Source organism: Monopterus albus, unplaced genomic scaffold (assembly GCF_001952655.1).
Source record: "Monopterus albus unplaced genomic scaffold, M_albus_1.0 scaffold8.1, whole genome shotgun sequence".
Lineage (NCBI taxonomy): Eukaryota > Metazoa > Chordata > Actinopteri > Synbranchiformes > Synbranchidae > Monopterus > Monopterus albus.
In genome coordinates, this window is record NW_018127888.1 from 1,272,306 (window position 1) to 1,295,860 (window position 23,555).

Genomic DNA, 23,555 nt, shown 5'->3' on the forward strand with positions numbered 1-23,555 from the left:
AGGCTTAATGATTAATTAGATGGAACATTGTGGGTGTGGTGTATGAATGTTAACACCTTGTATTAATTCTTTAGTATGTTACTTGTGTGGTGTAGAAGATAATTATTTAAGAATGTAATTATGTAAGAATGTTAACATTCTGTTATAATTTTTTTAGTATATTACTTGTGTGGTGTAGAAGAGAATTATCTATGTAGAGATACTGCTTGCAAACCAATGATGGTAAGATGATGTCATGGGGTAGGACTGGATAAGTCTGACTTCTTCTTACTCTATTCAAGCATGTACTAGGTATAAGTAAATTGATATTGGATTAGCATTTGTTGGATATGTGTAAAATTATGTGTGTTGACATATCAACTGTACTTTACATGCTTGAAAGAATAAATCAAATCAAATCAACTTGAGTAGTTTTCATTCCCACCATTGGCAATTGCTGCCAACATGACAACTCAAGACAATTATTATTCCACAACTCACCAACATGAAAATGCGACTCTTGTTTATCAGAATAAACACTTTATTTTTAATCCATTATGTTCAGTGGCAGTTTTTGCAGCCCTTCTTATAGTCTTATAGTTTGTGAAAAAATAATACAGTATATACCTAATAAAAATACACTGGTTAATTAAAATGCTACTAAAATAACAACGACCAATGCAGAACAAAAGAAACAATAGCAAGAAGTCAGTCATTATGTGAGTCTACTGAGAGCATCATGTTACAGGCACAGTGAAAATACACGATAAAGGTCCAAGATTAAATTGTACCATCACAGAGCAAATTACATAGGAAAAAGTGAAACCCAAGTTGCACATCACATATCATTTTATCACGACCCCTGGAGTAGATAACAAACTGTTCCCTTCTGCAGATGATGAAGATGCAAGGACACATGGAGAGTGTGTTTTCAGCCACGAACCTCGGCGCCATTATTTTCTGTTGTGAATCACGTCGTACATGTCTTTGTGAGTGGGTTTGAGTCGCTGAAGGAGGAGGGGTGGGTTGTGACAAGGCAGGGAAACAAAGGGAGAAATGTAATTTATCATTTAAATTTTAAAGATGATAATCACATATGCCTGGTGAAAGGCTTCTATGTTTCAGCTTACCTCGTAATGGTCATTGGGGGCTCTGCTGTTCATTTCGTTTGGAACAAGATGCTGTCGATCAGAGCCTGAGGATACGTGTGTGGTTAATATTAATACAGAAATATCAACAGAGTTAAGCTGCAAGGAGCAAATAATCCAGCTATTAATGTTTAATCATTACTGACACTAAGATAGTTCTATTAGTAGGATTATTAGGGTTTGTCCTGTAACACTGGAACAGCCATTCACAATAAGTACAGTTTACTGCCGGTGCCCATTTCTACTTTTATTTAAGTCATGAAATGTTAATGTGTAATTTTTTAAAATGTTATTGTTGTTGTCCTGGTTTCTCCGGTCCTGACTGGTCTTTACTGACCTCCTGAATCTATTTACTGTACTGTATGCCTGCAGAGTAGCTCTCACAGTAATCATATCCAAAGCCACAGCTCAACCCCACAGCGAGACACAGCTGTGGTCACAACCAGAGCAGGTGAACTGTCAGAGCCTGGCCTTAGAAAAAATAAGCTATGAGAAATAAATGCACTGTGTGAAGTTTGATAACGCCTCTGCATTCTGTTGTATCTGCAGAGCCTTGCCCTAAATCGGCAGTGCAGACATCTGAAGGACTGACCCTAGACAATCAGTCTCTGTGGATCACAAGTGGTGCGCAAAGCATTGTGGGATAAACGCAGAACTTACTGTAAAAAAACAATCTTTTGGTGGCTCTGCATTTTCTCTGTTAGCTAAAGAGCTGATCCACTGCTTGCTTCATTTTTACCACACAGAACAAAATGATTACAAATTCAGTCACTGGCAGTGTTTATTTATTTATTATCTGTGTTTTTGTTTTTGCCTATGCCCTGTAGTTAGCACAGCTGTCCATGTTTCTACGACACATCATTAATTCTTGGAGCACCACTTTAGTGTATGTACCTCATGATGAGTGATAATACTGATAATATTACACAAAACTAGTGCATTAATAAATACACTATATACTATTTATCAAAATTTCAGTTCATTCTGATATGCAGTATAATAATCATGTTCTATAATAAATAAGCATTCATTTGTATTTTAGACACGTGTTAGTGGAGCCCCTTCCGGCTTTTTCATACTGTTTGCAATAAATGAGAGAAATGCTGTAATTTGCATTTGCATAATACAAAGCATATCAGCTGTTATCTAAAACCTTACACTGTATATCTGTTCATGTAGACAGTATTTGGTGTAATATTTGAGTGTGATTGATGAAGGGATGCTTACTTTTCTTGTAAGAAGTGACCGGTCTAACCTGAGCCTGAGAAGCAATGAGATAGACAGCCACTCCTACCATGACCGTAGCCACCACTTCTCCTATAACTATGCCTGCGATCGAAGCAGGGTCGAGCTCTATGCAGTTGTCACAGGCTGGACACACACACACACACACAAAAGATTTAATTTTTGTCAAAAATTTCTGTACTCACATTAAAATAGAATTTCTATGCAAGTAATAAACACTAAACAGTGTAAAGGTGCATAATACCCATAGAAACTGAGAAAATATGCATACTTTCATCACACAATAAAAGACACAATTGTTTCTGTGGAACTTACTTCGAAATTTCACAAAGATTTGTACATCCTGGGTGTCTGTACTGCATACGTACTCCTTTGAGTTCTCATCTTTGTATTCCAATACCATTGATTTATTTCCTGATTCAAAATCGTAGCCCACAGGACACTCCAGCTTGATCCCATCAGGGTGATAATGCACAGTTATGTTTTCTGTACAGGAAAAAGAAAATTTCCCATTTAACACAGTAAATCTGCACCAAGTGTTGATTATTAAGCTTCTTTTTCCAAATTACCCTTCATTTCATAAAGCTAGATTGAAGCATACAGTCACACAGGTAGTTACTAATACCCAGCCCCACTTCATCGTTGAGACAGTCTTCTTACCTGTTTGACCACTGACGAATGCTGTGGGAGAAATTTGAAAAGAAATTGGAAAACATTTATTTTAATGACATTGACATACATTTTTTTTATTATTAAAATATTTTTCTTAAAGCCTTGCTGTTATAGGGTGTATGAAGATGTTTGATTTCATGTCATTAAGAAAAAAAATTGTGACAGAGACCGACCTGTCAGTATCCACAGCAGCAAACACTCGGCCAAAACCAAATGACATTTCATTGTGTGTTTACTCTTCTGAGTTCTGTTGGTGTCAGAGGGAGATGATTCAGATCACTGTAAGTAAGAGCAACCATAAAACAGAAAACAGGAAGGACGCCATTTTCTGCTATCAGTCGACCATTTTAATCAACTTATTGTAAGAGGTAACTCAAGGCAAAATTTAGGGTGCTATTGCAAGACAGTAATTTTGGTAAATAAAATATATATACTCTGATTTTAGTCTGGGTTTGGTAGACTTTACCAAAACAAAATCATAGTATGATCAGAACATAGACTGTCCATACATGCATACACTGCATGTAACACAATCTGAAGTAAAAACGTAATATTTTAAATATATTTTTAATAAAAGTACTGACCTCAAAATAAAAAGCTGCCGTGTCTCTGCTGTCAAAGAATCCAGTATCTGTCAAAGTGTCTCTGTCTGTGTGTGTGTGTAGAGGAAGTGAGTGTGATTGGTGTATTGTCTGAACAATCCCTGCTGAGTTCTACATCTGGACGGCTCCACGCTGGTGGAGGGGAGAAGTACTTTTACTCAAGTACTTGTACATTACCTGAGTTTTCCTTTTCATGCCACTTTAAACTTCTACTCCATTACAAGCTCCACTTTTCTGCACTGAATATTTTTTACTTTTTCATACTTTAATACTTATGTACTTTGACTCAAGTAACAGCACAGAGCTTGTAGTGGGTGGTAGTGGACTATTGCTACACTGTCCTGCTTCTAGTCAAGTAAATTATATTAATACTTTATCCACTACTGATGTTAGGACACACGGTACTTTAAGTGGATTTAAATTAAAGTGGATATGTGATATTTCATTCATATGCAACAGTAAAGTCACCATGAACTGTTAATCCACTTCATGTAGCCTAAAGAGATTCACTGAGTTATCTTCTGAGACAGGTGATACACCCGCTTCATTAAAGTAGCTTTCACATTTCCCAAAAGATGTGAACAACTATCTGTGAAGAAAAACATGTTGACAATGTAAATAAAGTGACTACCAGCACCGAATTAGCCGAAATGATTGATCGGTCTCTTGACACTAACAGCTACTTGCTGTTTAGGTGCTTTGGGAGATGTGTGGAGCAGCTACATGGGGTAAAACAAAGAGCAATGAATGTGTGTTCAGATAAATATTTAAATCCCCAGTATGTTGTACATTTTTGTATCGCTGTGTGTGACACACTGCGTTTCCATCTCCACAGAGAAACAGCAGCAGCACAGAGAGATGGCAAAGAGAAGCTCCCACAGCACAACTTAGCTTCCTGTTTGAAGAAAAGCCACAACAACCTGTGACCTAGACCTAACACCTGGCATGCAGACACACACTCACAAACACAAAAACTTGCTTCTGCATCTGCTACTATAGCCCCAGTCATCCCCAACACCATCTGAAAAACACAGATCAGATCATTATGACTAACGAAAAACCCTCCATATTTTCCCACTTATAAATCACCTTAGAGCGCCCCCTGGTGAGTGCCAGTAAAACGACAACAAGTCCAGCATTTACTTCATACAATGTCAATATTATCATTATTAGACATATTATTTTACACACATATACATATGCATACAGATATACAGTAGATAACATGTTTAATGTCCATAAGCCATCTTCTTTAGATATCATTGTTCAAAATGTAAAATCTCACATACAGTTTATTGATTTGTACATTCTGGTGTTAGCATATAGCAATGAATGTATTCCAGTAATGCAACAGGGAGGACAACGAGGACAACAGTATGAGCATGTGACTACAGGAGGAAATCATGTCAACACATACAGAACATGAGCATTGTTAACGCGTTGCATTGCTGAGATCAGCAGTGTAAATACCCCAAGCACTCGACTCAGAGAGACAAAAACATCAGTATTTTGCTTTTGTGGACAAGGCCGTTTCTGGTCCTTGGCCATTCTTCCCCCTTCTTTGTGTGTGGTGGAATGACTGACTGCCAGGTCTTCTTTGGGTTCCTCTTAGAAGGCAGCACCGCTGGATGCTGTTGCATGCATGTACAGTATATGTGCTAGTCATGAGGTCAGTCAGAGCCAGATCTCCTCACTGCTTGTGCTGTTCACTTTATATATGTAGCCGACCATCGGATATCTGGCAAAACCTGGGAGTCATTAGGGAAAATATTTCAGAAAAATCCAACAAGGAAAAAATGAAAACACTGCTGTTCCTCCAAACTGAAGCTAAAACATAAATAATGATAAAATTCTGCAGTATCAGAGTGTATATTCCTGACCTCTGGCGGCGTAGGCTAAAGACAGATCTTCCTCCTCCTCTTCCACTTTCTTATTCTCTCCCACGCTGTTCTGCTGGGCGGCAACTCGTGCTACAAGAAGTGATGTAGGAAAGATGGAGGACACAGGAGAATGCAAGTGTAATGTGGGAAAACCAGTTATTAACTTATTTCATAGCTACTTGTTAGATGAAGAGGCTGACACCATTCCCATATCTAATATTAAATACAGACATACTGTACTTAGCATACTGCCCTCCGATCTGTGCCAGTAGCTTGTTAAGGATGTCAGTAGCTAACTGACTGTAGCTGCTAAAAACTGGAGGTAAAATAAATTGTCTACCAATATATCTAAAGTACACCATTAACACATTTATTTTGTTTACTCCATACAAAGCTAAAGTGTAAGAAACCAAAGTGCACTAAAGCAGTTTGTGATCTTGTGCAGTTCTTGTACTGGGCTATTTCCTGGCCAGGTACAGTGACTACGCTAGCCAACTGGCTGCTGGTTTTATATTTACACACACAAGCATGGTCTGTTTATTACAGTATCATTTTATGGACAGTTTATTAGCTGTTGTTCAATTGTATGCCTACCAATTTCTTTTCATGAATATTATCAGCAAAGTGTTGGACACGTTCTAACACATGTAACCCAAACTACTGGGTTTTCAGTGTTTCTGTTCTATTCTGCTGCTTTATAGTCATACCATTATAATATTTTCCTTCTACCATGGAAAAACAGTAAGTGTACAACACCAGTCTATGAAGTAGATCTGCCACATATGACACAAATGTCCTCACAATTAGCGGTTTTTATTTTACCTTTATACATATACTCTTAATATTCTAAGTGTTTGAATTCAAGTACACTCTGTTCCTTCTAAGACCACACAACAGGTGAAATGAAACACAATATACAGTAAATACAGTACACAACTTGAAACAGGGCAGGTTGATCTTTCCTCTTTGATAAAAGCTATAAATCACTGGATCACTGGATTAGCCAGGGAGCAAAACTAGTTGTGGGCCCCCAGTGCTGACCTATTTGTAGTAATTTAGTTACATAAACATTTGTTTAGGAACGTGCATATATGTTATAACATGGTGTGCATGTTTAAAAACAAATTCATAAAAAATTACCATTAAGTACTGAAATGCAGTGTATTGAGGCCCTTGAGAGTCTGGTTCATCAAAACTTGTCATCCACATCAAATTCCAGCACGCAAAGCATCCAGATTCTGATGCTGATTCTGATTCTGATCCTGATTCTGATCTTATTGTAGGAAACTGTTACCTTTACTTAAAGTGCTGAGGTCATTGAGCTGCATGTTGGAAGGCAGAGACATGTTCTCTCTGGGGATGTAGGTCTTATCAGCTTTCTCTGTCAGCAGACTGGCACTGAGCAGATCATATGGAGGAGAGATATCAGACCTGGATTAGTTGTATTACAAAGACCGGAAACAAGGGGAAACATCTCGGTTGGCTCTGTCCAAAAGTAGCAAAGAGTGTGAGAGCAGTGTCCTCATCTAACTTTAGCATCTCAGATGTACTATGAAGTATTAGCACTTGGTGGTCAGAAGGTGATACTCTCTTTCTGTCTATCGTTACATATCTACAACCGTGTTTGTCCAGCTTTGTGTGACTCGCCCCCTGGATCTGTGTTACTCTTTAATATCTAATGACAAAATATTGATGGTTTTATTTACCTTCTCTTGGTCATCAGAATCTCCACTGGCTCATCTGTAACATAATATACAAAGATGTATTATCCTGTTAAATGAGTGCTGTACATATTTTCCAGTTGACGTGCTTGCTGCACACATAAACACACTGTAGTCTCACCAACGGACTTGCTCTTGTTTTTTTGCATGAGGCAGAGAACTATCAGACTGAGGATGAGGAGAGCCATAAAGGCCATAGCTCCGCCAGTCACTATTCCCAGCATAGGAACCTCCACACGAGATTGCAGAAACTCTGGAGACAAATATAAAGTTAAATAATTAAAGGAATAATTCCCACTATTGACAAAAGGTAGATGAGAAGATTAATACCATTTGGATGATATGAAGGAGACAGTTAGCTTAGTGTGGTAGAGACCTCATTGATTTCTCTGTGACTTTTACTATCACTGACCTGTCAGGGTAAGGTTGCGCTGCACCATTCCCACACTGTTGCTGGCATTCAGTGAGGCATTCCCTGAGAGGCTATTGAGTGTGACCCTCAGCGTGTGGTTGGTCAGCCAGGGGTGGTTTCGTGAGTCCAGAATAAGGAAGTCAGAGCTGTTAGCCACCAGCTGGCCAGACTGTTCTACAAATGTGATTGTGGCAGGCGGGTTGGAGCGTACCAAAGCAAAGAGGACGAGGGAGAAACCGGGGTCTGAGGTCTCACTGTAGTGGGCATTTACCCTGAGTATCTCTGGCTGGACTGGGAGACAAAGGACAGAAACAACTCAACATTTTACTCACCCTATCAACAGAAAAATCTACTTACAGTCCTGAACTTTCTCACACAGACTCACACTGGACATTGAGTGCGACTGTGGCATTGTAGCTCTCTCCGGTCCTGGGGTTTGATGCAACACACACCAGCTCCCTGTCCCACTTTTTAGCTCGCAGAGAGAAGTTGCTGTTGTGACTGGGCCCAGGTCTCGTGACCTCAGAAGCCTCCTGCGATGTCAAAACCAGGCGCCCACGGTTGGGTGATGTTTCTCTCTGCTGCTCCCCATTCAGGTACCAGGTCAGCAAGGGTGGGGCGTGGGGATCCCAGCCGTCTGACTGGCAGTTAAAGCGGTGGGTCATGTTTTCCTGCAGTGTCACAGCTGCCCGGTGCCGTCCATCAATATTGAGGGTGGGTTTATTTGCTCCTGTGGGTACAAGATAAGTGTTGATGTTAACTGGACTGTATGGGCAAAATATGGCAAATTTAAATATTTCACCTTTTTATCTAGCCTGAATGTAAATGCAACAAAAATGTATTTTTATATATGTGTGTGACTTTATATTTATATGGCTTTCCACACATTTGTTGTAAGTTAAACTAGATATGAAGCTAGTGACAGCAGCTGAGCTTACCACAAAGACTGGGAGCAGGGGGACACGGCTGACCTGCCTCTGTCTTCAGGTTGCACTGTCCACTATTATATCTAATTTGTTTAATCTTACAAATATCAAAATGCAAAAAAATAAATACATTTCATGGCAACTACAGTATAGAGACACAGCCAAGTTTTCCTTTTCAGTCCCTGTAAAAACATATCGATAGTACTACTTTTGTACAGATTAAACAAATTAACTATAACATATTAATTGGAGGTAATTTAGAGCTACTGGCAGGTATATTTTGTTACTTTTGGACAGAGTCACTTTAGCCATTTCTCCCTGCTTTCAGTGTTTATGCTGAGCTAAGTTTATGCTAAACAGTCTCTTAGCTCTTGCATCATATTTCAGAGACTGACACAAGAGTGGTATCAATCTTCTGATTGTTAGTGAGTCTTAATGTTACTGGTTTTTCGTGTAAATACCCTTGTTTCCATCTAAAATGATATCAGCAAGAAAATACCACAAGAATAAAACTTTTAGCATGCTTACAGGACACAGCAGTTCAAGATATTATAAACAGAATTGCCTGAAACTGAGTGAGATTGTCATTTTATGATGTTTATAGAGGTTTGCTAGTTAATTCCAATTAAGCAAATAAATACATAAATGCATAAGAAACTAAACAGGCCATGCATAACAGTTCCTGAGTAGCTCACCTGCCCAGGATAAGGCTAGTGTGTGAAGGAACACGACAGCTGAGCCGGATGCCCACCTCCTTACACACGTACAGTCCATACTGGGCTAACAGAGCACCACAAATACACACACACATCTACCTGCTTGGAGATGAAATTGCATAATTGTTACTATAAAGTCAAATCATGTTTCATAATGGGAAACAAAATATGGTAATATTGGGTTAAACCCTAAATCTCAAACCCTACCTGAGGAGATCGCTGCGGTTTCAACAGCGGAAGTTTTGGAGTATCTGTTTCTGAAATTGTGTTGCCATTTCAGTACTAGGCGAGGTGATGGGTTTTTTATCTGTGGGACGTGGCAAATTTTACTTATGACAAGCTCAACACTGAGCCTTAAACTCCACTAATACTACACATGAAAGTCTGTTTTGGGGAGTAGTACTGCATAGGATTTGTGAAAATAGTTACACAAGGCCTTTTGTGGCCCAGAGAGAGCAGCGTGGAGTGATGTTACTTGAGTTGGAGTTGAAGAAGTTGGAAAAAGTAAAGAAATCTAGAGGTGTGGAGCTGAGGCTAGAGGGCCAAGGCTACAATAGCTACTGCTAGCATAACTGAATGTCCAGCCAAGCTAGTGCTAGTTGACTTGCATTGTAGGCTGTGTGGAATGAAAATGATGACATCTATGTTTCTGCTGCATCCATTTTGAAACATTTTAAAATGTTCCTTCATGAGTCCAACAAAGTTATAGGAGTCCAATGCTAAATCAGTGGAGTGCTGAGGAACCAGTAGCAGCAATATCACAGATGGAAACTGCAAAACATAAGCATATAAAACTAAATTGGCTCAATATGACCGAAGGCACATGAGGACATAGGATTTAGTTTGTGTTTCAGGTAAATTCCCCCTCTGGAGACAAAGAGATTATGTTGAGTAAGATTGTGATGCAAGCTTGTAGAAGCAGACAAACCTACTGAAAGTGTAGCCTAATGCAGTAAAGATGACAACAAACACACAGTGATATGTTCCTCAGATTTTAGTCATTCATTGTCTGCCCAGCTTTAATTAGCAGACTTACCCCATTGCTACAATACAAAACATGCATGGGCCTGTTTGCAGCTGTGATTGTGTGCACACACACACACACACACAGTAAGCGCAGGGAATGAGTAATGTCTACAGTAGTGTTTGTTTGCAATCTGGGTCATGTGATCTGTGTGAGCACCTCGGAAGAAGCAGGAACTGATCTATCAAGAAAACGTAAATCTACACATATGGGCACAACCAAGAAAGTCTTTTACCACATGCATAACGACACAAGGTGTTACAGCTCTTTGCACTCAGGTTGAGAATGTGTGATTTGCACTGGCCATCAGGGCAATCTGATTGGTTGCAAGGGGCTATACAATACAGTCTAGATCTACACCCACATACTGCACACATTTGCGAGACTACATGCAAGCATTTCAGTACAAATGTGTACATTTAAATACAGAAACAACCCTGGACAATACACACAGTCATTACCTCAGCCCTTTCTGCAGATGGTGTTGTGATTCAGCCTGCCGGAGCCCCATGGAGGGGGAGAAGGGGTGAAAGATGGTGATAACAGCAGAGAGATGAGAGGCAGCCCTCTCTGACTCAGTTGCTTTCCCATCTGCGTACACTCATACAGTCACACGTACACACACACACACGCACAGGGCTCTCTGCAGGGTATACGGCAGCTCCAGTAGCAGCGTTCACTAGCTGCCAGGGGCTTGGCAGGGCTGGCTGACGCAGGCAGTCGCACTGTCGCCACTCCAAGGAGGAGAGAGAGGGAGGAGGGGAGAAAAGGTGCAAGCAGCTGAGGGAATGGAGGAAAAGGAGGGTAGAGAGGAGAGAAGGAAGGCAGGGAGGCAGGGAAAGGAGAAATGGATGCAGAGAGACAGAGGGAGAGGAGAGTGGGCACAGAGTTGTGAGGGAAGGAAAGAACTGATGTGGGGGAGGAGAGGAAAGGAAACAAGAAGAGGACATAGAGGCTAGAAGCTGGAGCTCCATGCAAATCATCAATATTTAACAATCTACTGCAGAACTGAACATGCATCTGTAGTGGACAGAAGAGAGTCAACTGTCAGACAGGAGGCATAAACAGATCGTATCCTGTCATCCATCATTAGGCATGTTAAAGTAACACCTGATTTACAAATATAGACAAACACTGTCTGAGCTCAGTTACTGAAAAGCCTCTGCAGTGCAGCTGTACAGACCTGAGCAGCAGCATGTAGAGCACTGCAGCCAAGAGGCAGACCAAAGAAACAACCTCATACAGTAGGTACACTTCTATGATCGTACAGAATTCACTGAAACTGGCTTATTGTCGATACATCATTATAGTGTATATGTAGGTCAATAAATAACAAGACAACGCAAAAATACCAAACTAAGCATAAAGTAATTTAGAAACAATGTAAGTTTTATAGTTTCTCCATCAGAGGCTGCAAAAAAGTTGACTTTTACATTAAAATGCTTCGCTCATCGTGTACCTTGGTCACAAAAATCAAATGAATGGGATCTAAACTAGATAGTTTTCTTTGTGTTTATACCAAAAAAAAAACTATTGGCAAATATATTGCTAGCATTTTCATATATTTATATCAGTATCATTCTCAAAAATCCAGTTGTCGGACTGTGATTGCAGCACAATCTTAAGTCAACATGAATATAAAGATCCTGCTCCTCTCGCTGTCTTGTTTATTGATACTTTGCTTGAACCGCTGACCTTCACTGTGCAGAGCTTGACACTACATTTTTCATATCCATCTGATGAAGGGGGAAAGTTTCTCTGTGCTTACCTTTAATATTTTTAAGCTCCGAGGTCAGGACACATACATAACATTTTGACATCACAGCGAGATTACTATTAGAGATGAAGTGGTTACTAAATAAATGTATTTCAATTAAAAATTGATCTGCAGTTATGTTCTTCATCATTTAATCAATAAAAAAACCTTGCTTTTTCTTATACAGAAGCAAATTTTACATCTGTGGATACTGGATATAATCACCTTCAGCTTTATGAAATTGTGATGGACATTTTTTTTTCACAATTTTTCAACATTTGAATACCAAATAAAATCTAATGATTCATCACTAATGAAAAGAGTCATTTTTCTGCAGTCATAATTACCCTGCAGTGAAGCAACAAAATATTCTTAATTGCATAAGATTCCCTCAACCAAATTGAATTTCAGTCTAATGAAAAATAGTGGCTGCCTGTCTGAAATGCTAAAATTCAAAATACATAAAAACAATAAACCAGATGCGACACTACAAACTTCTTCAGACTGTAGCCACTGCTTATCTTGAAGTGAGACAGGCAACACGATCATAAACCTTTTAAATTATTTCTTTATTTATATATATATTTATTTATTTATTCATCTCAGTTTGGTTGATATTCTTTTTAATCATTGTTGCACTTTAGTATTTTTGTACTCAACAGAAATGAACATGATAAAAACAGAAAAAAGGGCAAAATAATGAACCAATAGAACACAAATTGAATGTAAGAAACAGGAGTGGAGCAGAGAGCTGGCTTGCTGAGAAGGGAGGTCAGGATGGAAGAGTTAAGAAATGGAGGGGAGAAGGGTCAGTCTGATCCGGCAGAAGGCGTGTGTGAAGCAGCTCTCTCTCCGCCCCCGTCACCTCTGAATCATGTGCGGCACTTTCCATTCACTCGAGCTGTCTCTTCCTGTGTGCCTCCGCTCTTTCCCCACTCTCACCGTTCTGAAACAACAGCTCTGATACTGCTCGCAATCTTAGACAATGCAGAGCCACCAGTATTACTTTTAGAGTTTCTATCTTGCCGTGGATTGAGACATGCAACGTCTTCCGTTCCGGCCGTATTCTCTGTTACATGAGAACTACTCAAATCTTTCTCTTTCAGATCCTAGTTTTGGCTTGGTGTAAACAATGAGAGGAAACAGATCTGAAAGAGGAATGAACAAGAGCTGGAGGGAATAATTATGTGTAATGAACAACAAGCTTCTTCTGCCTAATGAGACTGACCGATTTAGGAAGAAATGGAAAACACTGCCACTGCTTACTCTTGTATGGACTTGTTTTAAAATTTTGGATTTAGCGCTAAAGCTAATCACAAGATGCCTTATAAAGAGTGAATGGTAAACAGGAAGTGACATGATGCAAATGGAAAGCGCAGGCGCTGCATGACCCCATCTACAGCTGTCAGAGATTTATAGCATACAATGTCAACTGTGCAGCCAGGTACTGTGAAATCGGGCCTGTATACACACACAAGTGGATCTTTAATCTTTGCACCACAGTCTCTTGATGCACCCAAAAACTCAAGATGCAGCGGTACTGTATGTGGGAGAATAAAGAGAGGTCAAACAATGAAATTAAACTTTAAACATCCAAAAAAAAAAAGGGGGGGGATGTCAATGCTCTGCTGTAGTCCCCAGTATGCTGTAGCCACCATCTGGCTGTTCTTGAACCCGACTCAGCTTAAGCTACAGATCTTGGTAAACACATTTAATACTCATTTGCCCACAAACATGTATTCCTCTGCTTTGGGAGTCCAATTCATTCTAAAGGGCACCTCCTGAAATGTTTCCCTTTTATGGTGTGGAGGTGTGTCCATGTGCATTCAACAACAACATGATCTGGTAAACCGTTCATGAAATGCAGCAATCACCTCTGCCGATTGTCCCCAGCAGGCGTGAGAGGGAAACAAAGCAAATCTGTAACAAGATAAGTTAAAGAAAATCAAATCAGGGGAGATGCCAGGCGAGGAATAGTAGTAGCTGTGGTTTCCTCCTTGGTTGCCATAGTGACAAGGCCAACTTCAGAGGAGGGGCCGTGTCCGTAAGGCGGCATCCGATCAGAAGCTGATACAGTAAAACATGGTGGGAGGATCACAGCAAATAGGTAGGAGTGGCAAGAAAAAGAGAAAGAGAAGTGGGTTTGTCCATCTCCACGCTTGTGATGTTTAGGATGATATGTCAGCTATTTTACAAGTTATTCCCACATTTTTTTAAGAGTGTGAAGTCTCTGTAGCACCCAAACCATCCCAGACAAAGCCCAAAGCCTGACCCTGTATAGCCTGCCACTACTACCCCATTAACAGAAAACAGCCCCAACATCAACAAGGATGACAGTCACAACATCAACAACTGAAATACTTTAAAAAGCAACACAAAATAATTCTTATTCAAGTCTCTCGATAGAATAATGTTAAAACAAATAAGAACAATCTTTTTTTTTTTTACCAAGCAAAGAGCACCGTCTCTCTTCTCTCTGTCGTCTTTTGGCTAGGAATCTCAAGATTGATAAAACAAAAACAAAACATTTTGAAGACATTCAAAAATACAAATGATAAACAATAACAGTATAAAAAAACCTCCCAACATCTAAAAACAAAGAGAAAAAAGTAAGGAAAAAAAAAATTTGGTACAGAAATTTCAACAGCGTTCTATACATGGCATCACTGTACAAGGAAAGGAACAAATGTCTGGTAAAACTACCCACAATGCAATACACTGTCACTGACATGTGAGAGGAAGAAGGGGAAAGGACTGACACAAGGCGGGGAGGATAGAATGGAAAAGCAGGGCGACAGCATGAGAGCATGGAAGTGTGAGGAGGGGTGGAAACAGACAGAGGACAGCTCAAACTCAAAGTGCAGAATTATTTAAGAAACCAAAAAAAAACAATGCTGTCTTCCTTGCAACACAGAACTGTTTTCCTTTAATAATAATTATTATTATTACAATAAAACATCTTTTACAGAAAATAGTAATAAGAGTAACAATAATGAACATAATGCCTACATGGACATTAACAGTAAAAATGACATTTTAAAACAAAATAGAAAAGAAAACAAAAGTCAGAACAAGAATTAAAACACAATGAGAGAGCTGGTTTGTCCTGTGCGATGTTACTGAGCTCCATCTTTGGAGAGAATTGAACCTGACCCAAAATACCTGCCACCTGGCTGATAAGTGGCCACCGCTGCCGACATGTCAGCCCACTCCGGAATGATCTGCTGCAGGACAGCAGGAGAGGGGAGAGAGGGAGGAGCAGACTGAACCTCACACACACCTTTCTCCTCCTTTCTTCTTAGTCATGCGCACACGCACACACACTCACCTAATGTGAATACTTTGGGTTTGTGGCAACAGTGTGTATGTTTTGTTGAGATGCTGGACTCCATGTTCTTGTGAGTGTGATGTATCAATGTGTTGGCCAAGGAGGCACATAAAGAAGTATGCCAACAGTTAATAGGGAATGAAGGGTGAAAGGGGAGGTTTAAGTCAGGGCAGCAGGTGGGCGTGGTGGGTAGAGGAAGGGCATGTGGGCCAGGTTTGTAGGGGGAGGAGGTGAGGGGGTCGAGCTGAAAGAAGAGTGGAACCCCAATGTACCCATGATGGCAGGTGAGAAGAGGAGACAACCTGCAGCAGCGAATGCTTGATGTCTGTGCAGAAAATGCTGGCACTTTGACCTCTGAATCCAGAGGCCTCACCTGTGCCTACCACCCCCTCTGATGTCCCCCACCCCTCTTCCCACGCAGATTGCCCTCACAGGGACTGATGGAGACAGACAGATGGACGTAGCGCGCCCCCGCTCGGGCAGACGAAGGTGGTTTGGCGTGATGCTGCTCAACTCAAGTCAACACAACTCAGGATGGCTGATATGGACCACTGTACACAGGACACACCCTTTCCTGCAAGAAGACAGAGTGAAATAAATAAAAAGTGAATCATCTTGCCTCTGCTTTTACTTAGCACTACTCACCTTTTATGGTTTGATAAATAATCTTAAATCTTGTGTTGCAAAAATCACATTTAAATAAATATTGTCACTCTAGTTTGTATTTAAAGTCCAACATACTGCATGTTAGTAAGCTGCTAAAAAAATAAGTGAACACTTAATCATCACAGTATAATATCAAGTAAGTTAAAGTTCAGGTATATCGCTGTTTTCATTTAAGAAGTGACTGTGTTTCACCTGCTTTGGTGCAAAATGAAAGTGACAACAGGTTCAAATGAGAGACAAAAGCAAGACAACACCCACAAGGGAATGATTTTGCGTGTGATGGCCACAGACAAATGCTCTCTCCTTATCCTTCTTGACTAATTCTCCTCAGGTTTTGTGTTCTGCTAGAGTCCTTGTCACCACTGCATGAGGCAGTACCTACAGCCCAATCAGGTTGCACAGGTAGTCCAGTTACTCCATGATGGCACATCCATACATGCATTCGCAAGAAGGCTTACTGCGTCTCCCAGCAAAGTCTCAAGGGCATAGAAGATATACCAGGAGACCGGCCGTTACACCAGGAGAGCTGGACAAGGCCATAGCAGGACGACAACCCCCCAGCAGGATCGACATCTGCTCCTTTGTGCAAGCAGGAACAGGAGGAGCACTGCGAAAGCACTTCAAGAATGACCTCCAGCAGCTACTGGTGTGCATGTTTCTCACCGGCCTGTCACAAACAGACTTCTCCTAGTGCTTCATGTGGCCATAGTGTGTAGACAGTTCCTGGATGACAAAACATCTGCCAGAGAACACCAGAATTGGCAGGTCTCTGCCAGAGAACACCAGAGTTGGCAGGTCTGTCGTTGGTACCCCGTTCTCTTCACAGATGAGAGCAGGTTCACACTGAGCGCATGTGACAGGCATGAAAGTGTCTGGAGATGCCGTGGTGAACGTTGTGCTGCCTGTAATATCATTGAGCAGGACCAGTTTGAAGGTGAGTCAGTGGTCTGGGGCAGCACAGACCTCCATGCCAAAGCCAGCAGTACCCTGATTGCTGGGAGGTACTGGGATGAAATCCTCCGAGCGACTTTCGGACCGTACGCTGGTGCAGTGGGCCCTGGGTTCATTCTGGTGCAGGATAACGCCCGGTCTCATGTGGCCAGAATGTGGAGACGGGTCCTGGATGACAAAAGCTTTGATGCCATTGAGTGGCCCTCACGTTCCCCTGAACTAAATTCAATTGAGCGCCTATGGGACATTATGTATCGGTGCATCAGGAGTGCATACAGGCACGCAGGGCCATGCTACTGAGTTACATAATGAGCTGCTGTGATAAAATTCATGCAACTTGGATGAGCCCGCCATTTCAGTTTTTCACTTTGATTTTGCATGATTTTGAATACAGCCCTCCAATGGGTTGATGATTTAGATTCCACCGACCGTTGCAATGTAATTTTGTTCTGAACAAATTATACAATGTACATTAGTAAAGGTTAACAGCTTGAATAATTCATTCATCAAAATTTAGTACGATTCCTCGACCCTGTAGTATGATTCGCCTTCTGTCTTTGCAGCCTTGGCAGCTTCACATCCGGCTATGAGCAGGCCCAATTCAATCCCCACCTCTTTACTGGCGATGCAGCCTCCCGAGGCACCTCCGAGGTAGTTGGCTCCTACAGCCCTTACCTGCTGGGAGCCCCACTCAAAGTCCCCGGCACATTCCATGTACACATAATAAATGGGATGTGCTTTAAGCAAAAGCTTATTTAGATGACTGGTGTGACCATACAGTCTATGGGTATGACAACAAAATCAGTTATTATGGCTTTGATAATTTGCAGGTCAACGGACAAGTATAATCACAAACACATTTTTCTGAACATCTACTTTACATACATTCAGTTACCAATTTATTAGGTCCATCTAACAAAAATGAATACAGCATGATGTAACAGTTCTATAAAAAATTCTGTCGTGATAGTTATAATGCTCAGTTTTTGTGGGCCTGGGGGCTAATGGGCTGACCATTAAGCTGCAGCTAAAAGTACCTCTTTGCCGATCTGTCAGTACCTCGGGCCAAAAACAAAACAAAAAGCTAATGAAAGTTACACAATATTTAATGTAGCAGATGAACAGGCAACTTATCTTCATAACCATTTGCGTGCAAACAGAATGTGGTACATTTCCATCATGGATGTGAGAATGATTGACAGTTTTTCCTGTGAAGATGTCTCACTCTGCTGGAGTTATTGGAATGACGGAGAAGCACTCAATTCACTCTGATGATTATTCAGTAGTGTTACAGAGTGATGCCTCTTTACCTCAAACGATCTTCAGCTAACAGCAGACAGCATGTTGTCTGTGTGTCCACCGGCTGCAGTAAGGTCATAAACCCAACGAAACCCACTTTCATTTTGTCTTGTCATCAATTTAAGTCACGGAGTTAACGTTAGTTAGCGACCGCGGGTATGACCCAGCTGGTTGTCATTTTACCCAGAAAGAGCAAAGAACAGCAGAAGCTGCTACCTCAACGATTTGCACACAGAGCTTTGCTAACAAGAATGCAGGTGTTACTGGCACTGCTGGGTGGCGGCGGCAGGGGGCATCTCAAATATTCGAATACTAAAATTGGATTAGTCGATTTCCTGTCAAAAACTAGCTACAAACCAAAGACAAACAAAAATCAATCACAAACAAATAAGCAACTAGTTTTGTAAAGGGTACCAATCAAAAAAAATTAGCAGCAAAGTCAGTGTTTAGACCTCAGTTCAGGTCTTGAACATTACTACTGACTGACTGTTAAATCTCACAGATCTTGAGCAACACAAGAAAAAAAAAAATTATCGTTGGGTGTGAAAAGCTGATACAGATCTATTCACATATCCTCCAGGCTACGGTTGCTGCCGCTGCGAGTAAATATTGACTTTGTGGGGTGACAATTTAAGCAATCAATCATTTTGAGTGTTATATTTAAAAATAGATTAATTTGTTTTCCAGACTCAAGTCTGTCTGGATTTATTGATGCCAAAAACCCACTGAGATTCAGTTGTAAAAACAAAACACGTAAAGGTCCAAGAGAGTGAATGCATATAGGCACTAATAAAACCTGCACAGGATGAACATAAGGAGACAAAATGGACAAACCATACAAACCACAAAAGCAAGGTCAAAAACATTCTAATATAATCTGTACAGAAATGTGTTTAACACACTAATGCATAATATAACATGGAGTCAAAAGGAACCAGTTGGACGAGCTTTGGCTGCATTCCCACTCATCTGGATGAAAGAGGTGTACTGCTTGAGGCTACACACAAGCGTTAAAGGTAAGGGAATTTGTTCCGTGTCTTTTAAGTTGTTTGTCACTTTCTACAGGAATAATTTAGAAAACTGCAATCTCTTACTAAACCTGTGCTCTGTGTGTGTGTGGGTGTGTATATATGTATACCTGTGCTAGACACCAGCCTGCTCCATACTGTACTGCAGGTCAGGGGGCTTATAGCTGTGGAGCATGTCACTGATGCAAGAGGAGGGGTAGCAGGTTGCTGCATGGAGCTCCCCATCGATATCACACACTGCAGAAGAAACACACATCTTCTAGTGATCCAAAAAATAAATAAACAAATAAAATCCCAAACAACGTTTCAAGTAATTGCATGTCTGCTGACCTGACTCTCCCCGCTGGTGCAGCTGCTGGCTTCCTGTCAGTGATGTCTGACTGAGGACGTCTGACATGCGAGCGGAGCTTAGTGCCTTCCCGGCCAATAGGCTCATCCCAGACATGGGGTCTGCCTGATCCTGAGAAGGAAGTGAATAACATCTTTAGACATATGGGAAAAAAATTATACTTAATGAACAGTAATGTAAGACTGTTCCTGCCAACACCGTTTCATGGTATCAAACTTACAGTACACTGAAAAGCTCAGTTTGATTTGGGCTTACTACAACTTGTCATAACGAAATGGTGTCTATGTAAATTAGTAGCAGACTCTCACTCACATAGGCATCGTCAGAGGTCTGGATGGTGTGGTGGCGCTGTAACTGTCCACGGGACCTATAGGCGTCACCCTGGGGAGCTCGAGAATAGCCCACACCATTATGATCAGGCACTTCCATGGCCTGCCCAGGGGGTCTGCACTCCACATGCTCAGATTCTGACAGAAAACATTAAATGTATGAGTATACTGGCTATTAGGTTTCCAAAAACAGTAAAAAAAAAAAACAACAAAAAAAAAAAACACTACGCTGATGCTAATCTTTACGTGATTGCAGCATAAACAGGTCTTGCCTCTTGTTACTGGAGCGCTCCTTATGTAGCCACCATGCCTGTGTGTAGGAGAGCTATAGGGCGGAGTGCCTCCTCGGGGAGGCCCCAGGAGCTCATGACCTTCTCCTGCCTTAGCCAGCAGGCCCTCGTGTGGGTGGTGGTAGGTAGTTGGCACCTCATCCTCTTCCATGCTCTCTGAGTGAGGTAAGCTGGGGCAAGGTGCCTGGGCTGGGAGCTGCTGTGGCTGGACATCCGGGGGTCGAATCTGGAGGAGGTGGTGGTAGTGTTGGCCTCCAGAGGGACCCTGTGGTGCTGGTGGCTCCAAGCTCTCACCGTGGCTCAGCTGGCGGAGAAGCAGCATCTCTCCATATTCTTGGGGTGGACCACTGGGTGGGGTGGGGGGTGCCGGGCATGGCCGGGGGCTTTGCCTCTTCAGCAAGGCAGCCAGGTCTTGTGGTGGCAGCCTGGGATCGGCATGGCCTGTTAAAGAGGGGCGGGGGGGGAAGAGGGCCCGGCGGGGGGGGGGGGGGCGGTAGTCCAAAGGAGTCGGGGAGAGTAGGGCCTGCTGTAGTGTAGAGGGGGTGCCATAGCTGCTGGTCCCCACTGCCCCACTCTGGTAACCCTCCAGGCCAGGGACTTTGAGTGAGGCTCCCTGCAGGTAAGGGCTGTAGGAGCCAACTACCCCGGAGGTGCCCCGGGAGGCTGCATCGGCAGAAAAGAGGTGGTGATTGAATTGGGCCTGCTCATAGCCGGATGTGAAGCGGCCAAGGCTGCGACTAGACAGAAGGGGAAAAAGCAGAAGATAATTAGCTACCTGTTTAAGTTTCTCACAATCCTGTTTAGTATGCAAATCTTACAACAATCTGCAGAACACCCTCATTAATCAAAAAGACATCCTAGCAAACACTTCGAGGTTGAGTGCAGGTTTAAGTATTCACTGAGAAGTGTAATGAATACATTTTGATTTAATATGCCTGAAGATTGTTACACAATTTCAAAATGAAGGCAATTCTGGTTACAGGAGACTGGTTATAGGGTCCTAGGATGAGTCCTACTCCAACTGGTTGGACCTTTACATACACTTCCACAGCACTAACATCCAATCACTCACAGGTGGAGAATTTGTTGAGGATGTCATTTCAGCATAGATGATGAGGGATTTTCATTAATTTTCAATACGAGTTGCAACTAATGCCCTCACAGTCTGCCCTCTCACACAAAAAAATCTCTGACCTGAGCAACAGTACTGTCTGAAGTTTCAAAAAACAATTAAAAAAAGAAGAGGGCAGAAATGTAAAACGCAGAGACAACAATGAAAAACAAAACGATAAACTGATACACAAAAATATACAACAAATAACATGCAGGTGTCTGTTCTGAGTGTCAAGATGATGGCAGGTGATAAAACAAAAAGACAAACAGTTCACTAGTATTGTTGGGAGGATTTGGTAGCCATCAGGGGATGCGGTGAGAGAATGGGTGGAGTCACCTGTGCGTCTCTGCGTTGTCTGCGCTTAGCTGCTTCCCGAGCACTCTGTGTCCTCCTGGCGTGGACAAGAAGTTACCTGGTCTCTGTGCCCCACCTCCCAGCTCCACTTCCTGGACCTGAATGGTCACCTGTAGAGTCAGTTGTGTACAATGTCAAAACACTTGATTTGGATTTAACCCTTAGTCGGGAGTGAAATCGGTTAAAACAATGTATGTAACCATCAGCAGACAAAATGACAAAGAAAGCGTGACTGGCCTGTGGTAGTTACCTGCTGTTGTTGAGGTACACCCTGTGCCAGTGGGACAGTAGGGTGAGCACCTGCTGCTTGCTGACCACTTGGTAGAGTGACTCGAGGCAGGCCGGTGGGAGGTGGGCTGCCACTCTGGGCCTGGTACAGTGCTGGAGCACCGTGCTGGTACTGCACTGGTGACGGACCTGCTAGGAGTCACGAGAGCTAAACATCTGGCTGACGGGATATCTTTTTTCAAGTTTTCCCCAGCCACAATGTTTTACCTTAGCAAGTTCAAACTCTTCCATGGATTGGTTTGTCTGAAGTGTCCATCATCTGACCTACATTTACAACCTAAATTCTAATATTTGTTCCACGACATTGTATTAATTTATTCCCAACAGTCTATTCACTTCATTTCGTAGCATTTCTCTTGACTGCACCACTTCCAGTACGTGTATGTGGACGTTAGATTTTTTGTCCAATCAGATTTCAGCCTCTATGTGTTGCCATGTCAATCTAATCTGCCCAGGGCCTTCAGAATCAGTAGTGCTGGCCGATGTAGCTTAAACTGTATTAGCAATGGGACTGTTTCTTTAACCAATCAGATTTCAAATTCGCCTCACAGGGCCAGCTAGCTGGCCCACAATGACGTCACCGTTTTACCGTCCTCTAATTGGTTGGTCAGAGCAAAACTAGAAAAGGACTTGTATAATGGAACTGAAACGCCGAGATCACCTCCATGAGGATGGATTTTGTCTATAAATAAATAGCATCTCTGGTGAGTATGATGTATTTAATTTAAATTTTGTATGTTTTTGTCATGTTATTAGATAAATATTGAGTCTGAACTGCTCCAGATGATGTACAATTGCGGTTGTAGTGTAGAGGTTTGGAGTTGTCTTAACTGGGTTTCGTAAAAATGCTTTAGTAAAAATGGTATTCACCCTCAATACACGAAATACTTCTCTCTCTCTCTGTAATCCCATGCTAATTATATTGCGTTTTTGTATAGGATTGATGGTTTCTATAATTGCAACGTGATAGTGGTGGTATTAACAGGTGAATTAAGTCGGTTAAATCCCCACTGAAGGTCCAGGTACGAAATGCACGGCCTGCCACTGCAACCTAGTAATCACAAGTCATTGAGTTCTTGATGACATGTGTTTGCTCATATGAGACACTTGGTTGTACTTGAGTCATCATAACCTATGCCTTCTAGTACATTATTATTCACTACACAATGTCAAAATAAACATGACAGTGCTTGTGTACAGATGATATCACCCAGTGACTAACAGAGTCAAACACACAAAACACTGAACTGCACTCTTAGGAAATATAAGGCCTAATGTATACAAACTCAAACAAACAAATATAATTTGTTAAGTGGCAATTAACTGTAAAAACCAAATACATGGCCAAAATATGATTTAACATTTGAAACTGGGTGTTAAAATGAACAGCCAATCAGTAGACCATTATTCTATCAATTCCTGCTTACAAACCCAAGTTAAAAGGCAACTACATCACCTACAATGTAAGAAGCACTTAA

General features: G+C 41.6%; 2 protein-coding genes across 9 annotated transcripts in view; both read right to left on the bottom strand.

Moving 5' to 3' along the window:
* Positions 1 to 3,031: 3,031 nt before the first annotated feature.
* tmem25 (transmembrane protein 25) lies at positions 3,032 to 11,129 on the bottom strand. Of its 6 annotated transcripts, none has more exons than XM_020587587.1 (11): positions 10,787 to 11,129; positions 9,281 to 9,365; positions 8,045 to 8,389; positions 7,660 to 7,950; positions 7,369 to 7,500; positions 7,233 to 7,266; positions 6,821 to 6,924; positions 5,527 to 5,616; positions 3,629 to 5,394; positions 3,218 to 3,291; positions 3,032 to 3,053 (listed from the first exon to the last, which is right to left on the bottom strand). In XM_020587587.1, exons 2-9 carry the CDS (start codon positions 9,357 to 9,359, stop codon positions 5,321 to 5,323), a joined length of 1,149 nt encoding a protein of 382 aa, XP_020443243.1. In that variant the 5' UTR covers positions 9,360 to 9,365; positions 10,787 to 11,129; the 3' UTR covers positions 3,032 to 3,053; positions 3,218 to 3,291; positions 3,629 to 5,320. The 6 variants fall into 6 exon arrangements, with proteins under 6 accessions (XP_020443243.1, XP_020443230.1, XP_020443237.1 ...); XM_020587574.1 differs by having other exon boundaries at positions 9,281 to 10,072; XM_020587581.1 differs by having other exon boundaries at positions 9,281 to 9,403; positions 9,509 to 11,129.
* A 1,534-nt stretch (positions 11,130 to 12,663) lies between these two features.
* sik3 (SIK family kinase 3) overlaps positions 12,664 to 23,555 on the bottom strand; it is a 49,085-nt gene continuing 38,193 nt past the window's right edge. For all 3 annotated transcript variants that reach the window (XM_020587634.1, XM_020587626.1, XM_020587617.1), the window contains 7 exons: positions 22,040 to 22,206; positions 21,772 to 21,899; positions 20,304 to 21,058; positions 20,015 to 20,169; positions 19,684 to 19,813; positions 19,464 to 19,590; positions 12,664 to 15,983 (listed from right to left, as the gene is read on the bottom strand). In XM_020587634.1, the coding sequence (XP_020443290.1) occupies positions 19,469 to 19,590; positions 19,684 to 19,813; positions 20,015 to 20,169; positions 20,304 to 21,058; positions 21,772 to 21,899; positions 22,040 to 22,206 (1,457 nt within the window). In that variant the 3' untranslated portion in view covers positions 12,664 to 15,983; positions 19,464 to 19,468. The remainder of the gene's footprint in view (positions 15,984 to 19,463; positions 19,591 to 19,683; positions 19,814 to 20,014; positions 20,170 to 20,303; positions 21,059 to 21,771; positions 21,900 to 22,039; positions 22,207 to 23,555) is intronic.